This window comes from Rosa chinensis, chromosome 2 (assembly GCF_002994745.2).
Source record: "Rosa chinensis cultivar Old Blush chromosome 2, RchiOBHm-V2, whole genome shotgun sequence".
Taxonomy (NCBI): domain Eukaryota; kingdom Viridiplantae; phylum Streptophyta; class Magnoliopsida; order Rosales; family Rosaceae; genus Rosa; species Rosa chinensis.
The window spans coordinates 22,094,611-22,102,108 of record NC_037089.1 but is presented as its reverse complement, the minus strand read 5'-3'; the positions used below and the strand labels follow the sequence as shown (position 1 = coordinate 22,102,108).

At 38.3% G+C, this 7,498-nt stretch overlaps 2 protein-coding genes across 2 annotated transcripts; both read right to left on the bottom strand.

The window, feature by feature from the left end:
- Positions 1 to 2,064: 2,064 nt before the first annotated feature.
- Positions 2,065 to 5,024, bottom strand: LOC112183909 (probable mannitol dehydrogenase). Its single transcript, XM_024322225.2, has 5 exons — positions 4,601 to 5,024; positions 4,292 to 4,405; positions 3,601 to 4,117; positions 3,348 to 3,501; positions 2,065 to 3,256 (listed from the first exon to the last, which is right to left on the bottom strand). Exons 1-5 carry the CDS (start codon positions 4,696 to 4,698, stop codon positions 3,081 to 3,083), a joined length of 1,059 nt encoding a protein of 352 aa, XP_024177993.2. The 5' UTR covers positions 4,699 to 5,024; the 3' UTR covers positions 2,065 to 3,080.
- Positions 5,025 to 5,100: 76 nt separating this feature from the next.
- Positions 5,101 to 7,247, bottom strand: LOC112190872 (probable mannitol dehydrogenase). Its single transcript, XM_024330379.2, has 5 exons — positions 7,062 to 7,247; positions 6,790 to 6,915; positions 5,989 to 6,502; positions 5,735 to 5,888; positions 5,101 to 5,607 (listed from the first exon to the last, which is right to left on the bottom strand). Exons 1-5 carry the CDS (start codon positions 7,157 to 7,159, stop codon positions 5,405 to 5,407), a joined length of 1,095 nt encoding a protein of 364 aa, XP_024186147.1. The 5' UTR covers positions 7,160 to 7,247; the 3' UTR covers positions 5,101 to 5,404.
- Between the last annotated feature and the right edge of the window lie 251 nt (positions 7,248 to 7,498).

The window sequence follows — 7,498 nt, the reverse complement described above, 5'->3', positions numbered from 1 at the left end:
AATGAATTGATGCATCTTGATTCAAGTTTACAACTGGAAGTCTATTCGATTTGTCTTTTGTCTAGAATCTCTTCTTTTTTGCTTCTTAGGGCTTCCTATTTGCTTATTACGGTGAGTAGTTGGTGTTCCATTTTGTATTGGAATGATATTCTTTTTGTTTTGATTTTGGTGGATTCAGGTCTAATCATTTTTTTAAAACTTTGTTTCTGCTTTTGTTGTTCATTCTCTTCCCGTTGCTGTTGCTGCTTTCTGGTTTTGTTGTTCGCTCTGCATGCATCGATTGGCCCTTCTTTGCCTATTTGGGTGAGTTGCTTTCTAATTTTTATTTTTTTTACTCTTGAATTTGTTTTTAGCTTTTTTAGTTCTTCATATTTTTTGTTTGAAACCTTTTGAGTTTGGTTATTTGCATAAGGAGTTTGTGTTACATGCATATGGTGCATGTTTGAGCTGAAAATAAATTAGAAGGTTAGAATGTACAGCTAGCGCATAATCTGCATATATATATATATATATATATATACATACATATATATATATATATATATATTGCAAATCTGTGGAGATGTTGAACCCCTTATATATGTATACATATGATTGGTAAGCTAGAATTACAAACCATCTTGCTATATAATATGGTAAATATGAGGGTGGAATGAAGACATATGTTACATATGTCAAATCGAGCACGCAAAGACACCCAGATTAGATGAGCTGAGTTATGACTTTGTAACTTTCGGCGATGCTTATGATGCATATGGTGCACAAACCACAAATTGCAGAATGCCTATTTGAAATTGCAGAATGGTTGAATCATTTGTTAATTGATGTTTTAGTTCCCATGCCTTTTTAGTTCCATATTCTGGTTGTGGATGATAGCATCATACATAGGAAGGTCATTGAAAAGCTATATAATATTTATTGCTCTAAAGGTAGCTAGATGTCTGTGAATGAGTCACTGAAAGAATAATTGGATTTTGTTTTGCAGTGATTGCTTTTGACAGTGGAATCGGGGCTTTAAGATAATGGGTGAGTGTTTTTGCTATTAGTTGTGTTTCTGTTGCACCTATTTTTTATCTATTGAGGATATTGCAGTGCAGCTGTTGTTTAGTCTCTTGAAATTGGGGTTCGTCTGATTCTTTGTGTGGTTGTAGTCTTTGTTGTTGATAGGTTTCGAAGTTTGGTTGTCTTCCATGTTCACAACATATTTACCATATTTCAATTTTGGTAAACAATTGCATGTTTTGGGAAGCCTTGCTTGAGAAATTTAACTTCTTTTGGTAAACAAGTGTAGTTTATAAATGTAGTCTGTTTAACTTTGTTTATATTGACTCTTTTCTGTCCATGCCTCACTTTCATATAATAAATTGATTCAGTGACAGAGGAGAGGCAGCAGTCAATATACCTAAGCAGATATAGATATATATGATGCGAAATGAATGGGCAAAGTATGTCATGAAGGCGTATATGTAGGAGCTAAAGGAAAGCATAATAGGAAGTAGGTTGTTGGTGAAGGAAAGCATCATTTTTGTGCTTCTCTGCTGGTACAATATTCATGCACTGTGTGGCATGTTTTGTAACAAATAGATTGTATTTGTATCAGCTTTTAATGTCCCAAGTAGATGGGCATGCAGTTGAATGCTTTTCTTCTTTCAATGTTAGCTTGGATGATTGGGAAATCCTCCCTTTTAACATTTGAATGCTTTTCTTCAAACAGTATGAGTTGGATTACTCATTTCATAGATTCCAGTGTCTTTTCTTTCCAATTAGTCACTGTTTATTAGGTAAAATGGAGCATTATTATCAATGCATAAAATCCAGAAAAGACGATTATCACACAACAGAATTTCTAATGTTAATAATGTTGTCTGAAGTAACAATTTGGATGTTCACACAATGAATCCTTATACAACCATGCAACGGTTCTAACAAACATACGTTGTCTTATTTACAATCACACAACTGTAATAACTAGAATACGTTATCTAAAAACTAACACACAACAATAAAATTTCCAAAAGTGAAGTGTGAGGATAACTCATACAATAACAAAAATAAAATGCTGTTGTCTGATTCGCCTTTCATACAACGTATCGGAAACAACTTTCGTTGTGTGAATGATGCCAACGACATGTGCACCATGTCTGCACGGCAACTTTGGCTGCCATCTGCTGAGAGAAGGCACAATAGTTTTATCAAATAAGTGTTGACTGTTTGTGATTCACACAACGGGTTTCCACCATTGTGCCATTTTTCATCACACAACAGAGATCGTCCAAATCACACAATGAATTTGGTCCGTTGTCTGTTAGCTTTTTTGGCCTAGTGGTTCCTGATACAAGATTTGTGTTACAGGATTTGGATGAGGAGAAGAAGAAGAGGTCATTGTACTATCACAGCGAAAAGCTAGCCATTGCCTTTGCTCTATTAATTAGTAAAAAGAATACCATCATCAGGATATTCAAGAACCTTAAAGTTTGTGGGGACTGTCATTCCTGGATAAAATTTTTCACCAGAGTTATTGGGAGAGAAATAATTGCTCGGGACGCTAAAAGATTTCATCATTTTAAGGATGGGTGTTGTTTTGGTGACTCCCAAATGTGACATCTGGATATTGATCTAGATAATCTTGTCTGCTGCTTGGAGTCACCAATTGTTTGATTGGCTGTAATTAATCACACTTTATGCTGCTGTTGCGATCTTCTGCCAAAGTATTGGTCTTCAGGGATCTTGTTAGGGAAGCCTAGAAAGTACTTCATTAAACTACAAATTTCCTTGTGTTTTGTCGATGAAATAGCTAACTTAATATTTAATATCAAACTGGACTGCTATTAATTGAAGAAAAACAAAATTCAAACTTAACTGCAAAGTTTTTTTTTTTTCCTTTCTTTTTTTTGGGGTACAAACTGCAAAGTTTCTATGTATCAAAAAAAGGTTTCTGTTAGGTAGATACTCCACGCAGGATCACTTAATGACACATGCGTTTCTTGTTCTCTGTCCTATGCACATTTTATCCATTTCCAGTGTACTTTTCTTTCTGCAGGTATCCCCATAAACTGGATGGCTCGGCTGATAGAGCTTTTCTATTTTGCTAAATATTTCTTTTCTATCAATAATACCACAGCTGCATTGCAATCTATAGATTTGTCAAGGAGGGTGTGCTTCACCATTGACAACTTGTGCTTATTTGCTGCAAAATCAATCATCTCTTGTGTCTCCTTCATACCTCCAATTTTGCTACCAGCTACCACCTTCCTTCCTGTACGTAATTGTAAAATAAAAAGTGTACTCATCAATAATTATCTTCTTTTTTTGAAGTAATTTAATAAGTCAATTCAATTCATAGTTACCCATTAGCAGAGGAAAAACTGGAAGCTCAAGAGCCTTCTCCGGTGCACCGACTATTACAAGCTTCCCATCCGTCTTTAGCAAACGGATCAAAGGAACGAGAGGATGAGCAGCCGAAACCGTGTCAACGATACCATCCAGTTTGCCCATGGCAGCCTAAAAATTCAATAAGAGAACATTATCCACAAATTAAACACGCTTAACAATCAACTTATTGATTACGAAATCAAGGTAACTTGTTGTTCAAGTAACCACCTGCATTTCACTTTGATCATGGCTGACCAAAAATGAATCAGCTCCTAAACGTGTAAGAGCTTCTTCTCTCTTATTAGGGGAGGTACTAATTACCGTAACCTTGAGCCCCATAGCCTTGGCAAACTTCACCGCGACGTGGCCTAGACCACCTAGACCAACCACAACACGCACATGCATGCTGGGTTTATCAAGTCCAAAATACTTCAAGGGACTGTATATTGTAATCCCAGCACATAGGAGAGGAGCAGCAACTTCAAGAGGTGGGTTCTCCGGTACACGAATTACAAAGTGCTCATCGGCTACCATGATGTTGGAGTAACCTCCATATGCCGGGGTTCCATCATGGCACTTTCCACCGGAAGTAAGTATCCATCTCGGGCAATAATTCTCGAGATTGTTGGCACAATTATCACAAGATCGGCAAGATGCCACCATGAAACCAACTCCGATTTTGTCTCCAACTTTAAACTTCTGTACTCTTGGACCTACCTCAGTCACTACACCAACAATCCCATGTCTGGAAGGCCCAAAATTGAAAGTGGATGATCAGGTTTTTAATTTTTTTTTTTTTGGCAAAGGATCAGGTTTTTCATTTTAGGAGCACAATAAGTTAATCCCTAGTTGTTAGTCTATTAAAAAGTTCAAATTCCCATGCAATCAAACTATTTGCAAATTGCAATATTAGTTGGACCCGGGAACGAGAGGGTAGGTTGAAAACCCCCATTCATTCTTGATCATGTGAATGTCGGAATGGCATATGCCACAGTATAACACTTTAAAAGTCACGTCCTTCTCTTCCGTTTTTCTGCAACCAAATCAATTCAACTTTAATTTAGAGAACGAATTATGATCATGGAAAGGAATAACTATACCCAGAGAAAGCTACAATTAACGATGCATGCATGCGTACTTTTACATAATTCAAATTTGCGACGTTGAAGATATTAATTGCACAAGAATCGGAAGAATGGGAGAGGGAGGAAATATAACATGTAACAACCTCCTTGAGAAATCGAAGGGAGAGAGATGGCCAGTTGAATCTCTAGCAGCCCATCCAAAGGCTTTCTTGGTGTATTGGTTGTCTGTAGATGACACCATAGTCTCTCTCTAGCTTTTAACTGAGAAATGTAGTTTGAGAGATCGAGATTATGCAGTATATAAAGAGAGTACTGAGTACGTATGTGCGTGGCGGCTGTTCGGTGCGTTATGGCCAGATGTTTTGCCCGAAACAGATATGGTCGCCTGAAAGCTACACATAGAGGTCATCATAGTGTTGTTGTCACTAAAACATGCATGTCGTCGAGGACAACATGCATCCGGGATGCAACATGTGGCATTTGCTGTTAATTTCAGTTGTTCCAGAATTGGAGTGCAATATACCTATGTGTCAATGTGTGTAGGAGGACTGTCAACAAGATCTTGATCCAAAACAATCATTTCCTAATAAAACAAGAAAAACCAACAAATCCTTCAATTATTCATTTTTAAATTCACTGGCCATGCTATCGCAATGCAATGTGCACGTACATATATGATGTAAGGAACTGGGAAAACAAGGATGCATTTAAAGCCAAAATCCTTCACTAGAATACATAATAGTGGAGACCGCAGTGTGTTGATCTATAACTAAAACTACAAAGAAAAAAATAAACGTTGTATGATTGTAAAGAAAAAAAAAAAGATAGGCATCCATAAATTAAAATTTTTGCTTCACAGTACAAGCTCTGTTGCTAATGATAGAAGAATCAATCAAGCTCAATTTGCAACTCCCATCCCCACGTTGATGCAGTTTGGGGTGCAAAATTTAAGATGACTTCAATGTGTTGCCGATGTCGATGACAAATCGATATCTGACGTCAGCTTTTGCAAGGCGTTCCATAGCAGTGTTCAAATAATCAATCGGGATGACCTCAATATCGGCAGTTATGTTGTGTTTGGCCGCAAAATCAATCATCTGTTGTGTCTCCTTCATGCTCCCGTTGCAAGAACCAGCGACCAACTTCCTTCCTGTTATTGCACAGTCGACAATGTGTTGGTAAAAATAACACACACACACACACACATATATATATGATAGTAATCAAATTGACATCCAATAATGTAAGACATTCAGTTACACCATATGGTTGCTTACCCATGAGCAAAGGAAAAACTGGAAGCTCAGCAGGCTTGTCTGGTGCACCGACCATTATGAGCTTTCCCTGAGACTTCAACAAACCAATGAATGGCAGGAGAGGGTGGTTTGCAGAGACAGTGTCAATGATACCGTCCATTGTACCCATGGCGGCCTACACAGTCAACGAAAGTACTACGTTAGGTGGGTCTCTTACAGTACTAATATTTGATCACTTAATCGAAGTTACCAAGAAATTTGTTCAAAATAATCACCTGCATTTGATCTTGGTCACGACTGACCAAAAATGAATCGGCACCAAGGTGCTCAAGAGCTTCCTCCTTCTTGTTAGTGGACGTACTGATCACCGTAACCTTGACTCCCATAGCCTTCGCAAACTTCACAGCAACGTGACCTAGACCACCAAGGCCAACAACGCCCACATGCATTCCGGGTTTGTCAAGTCCGAAATATCTCAAGGGACTGTAAGTTGTAATCCCGGCACATAGAAGCGGCGCAGCACCATCCATAGGCAGGTTGTCAGGAATACGAACTACAAAGTGCTCATCGGCCACCATGATGTCACTGTAACCTCCGTAAGTAGTGGTTCCGTCGTGGTACATGGCACCGTATGTGGGTATCCATTTAGAGCAGTAATTCTCAAGGGCGTTGGCACAACTATCACAAGATTGACAAGATCCCACCATGCATCCAACACCAACTCTGTCTCCAACGTTGAATTTTTGCACTTTGCTCCCTACCTCTGTCACTTCACCAACAATCTCATGCCTGCGTCAATTCGCCGATCATTTTCACATTTTCTTAGTAAGTTAAAAAAAGCAAACGCATAGACAAATCCATTGAGAGGGGGAGCGGCGGGCGGGCGTGGGTGGGTCGGTTGGTTGCTTGTTATGATGTTATATGTTTAACAAGCTCCATAATATATTTGATGAAATACCTTAATCGGTTGGACATTTTAGGTCAAGAAACCCTTTCTTTATCACGTGCTATAAATTATTCGTTAAGCAAAGAATATAAGATTGGAAAATCATGTATGAGAATCACGTGCTATTTACCCGGGAACCATCGGATATGCGGAAGCCCATTGATTAGACTCCCATTCATTCTTGACCAATGAAAGATCCGAATGACAAATCCCGCAGTACAATACTTTGAATGTGACGTCCTTCTCTCCCGTTTCCCTGTAACCAAATCAATAATTCTGCTGAATCCTTGAAAGAATGAACTACACTCAGAATGCATATATACCTAGAATGTTTAACCTAGCTTTATACTAAATTTAAGAATATGTTGGATGCAGAAGATGGAATAACTAACAATAACTAACCTTCTTGAGAAACTGAAGGGAGATAGAAGGCCAGATGAATCTCTGGCAGCCCATCCAAAGGCCTTCTTGGGGTGTTCATGCTCCGGAGCTTTGGCCATTTTCTCTCTGTAGTAGAAGCTGGTAATGACAGCACTTACTAGTTGGTATGAGAGTAGTGATCCGTGAGTGATTGTGTGAGGGTGACAATTGCAATATGCATTATATATATGGAGAGGATTAGAGGACATAGAAGTGGACTGACGTACTGGGTGAGCAAAATGAATGGTCAAAAGTGGGTTTCAAATAATCATATATTTTACTGGCCAACTAATTAAAACCAGTTTCCACGCAGGTTCAGTGGCCTCATGACTCAATACAGCGTAAGTGCTTACGTCCATCAATTTTGTTAAAGATATATTAATTCGAAGAGGAGTAATATTTAATTTCTGTTCGTAATA

Excerpts from the sequence above, each read along its gene's own strand:
- LOC112190872 (XM_024330379.2), bottom strand. The coding sequence starts at position 7,159 with ATGGCCAAAGCTCCGGAGCATGAACACCCCAAGAAGGCCTTTGGATGG. Across the intron at positions 6,503-6,789 it reads GCATATCCGATGGTTCCCGG|GCATGAGATTGTTGGTGAAG; the intron begins GTAAATAGCACG and ends GAATTGACGCAG. Across the intron at positions 5,608-5,734 it reads AGTTTTTCCTTTGCTCATGG|GAAGGAAGTTGGTCGCTGGT; the intron begins GTAAGCAACCAT and ends GTGCAATAACAG.
- LOC112183909 (XM_024322225.2), bottom strand. The coding sequence starts at position 4,698 with ATGGTGTCATCTACAGACAACCAATACACCAAGAAAGCCTTTGGATGG. Across the intron at positions 4,406-4,600 it reads CCCTTCGATTTCTCAAGGAG|AAAAACGGAAGAGAAGGACG; the intron begins GTTGTTACATGT and ends ATTTGGTTGCAG. Across the intron at positions 4,118-4,291 it reads ACCTACCCTCTCGTTCCCGG|ACATGGGATTGTTGGTGTAG; the intron begins GTCCAACTAATA and ends TGGGCCTTCCAG.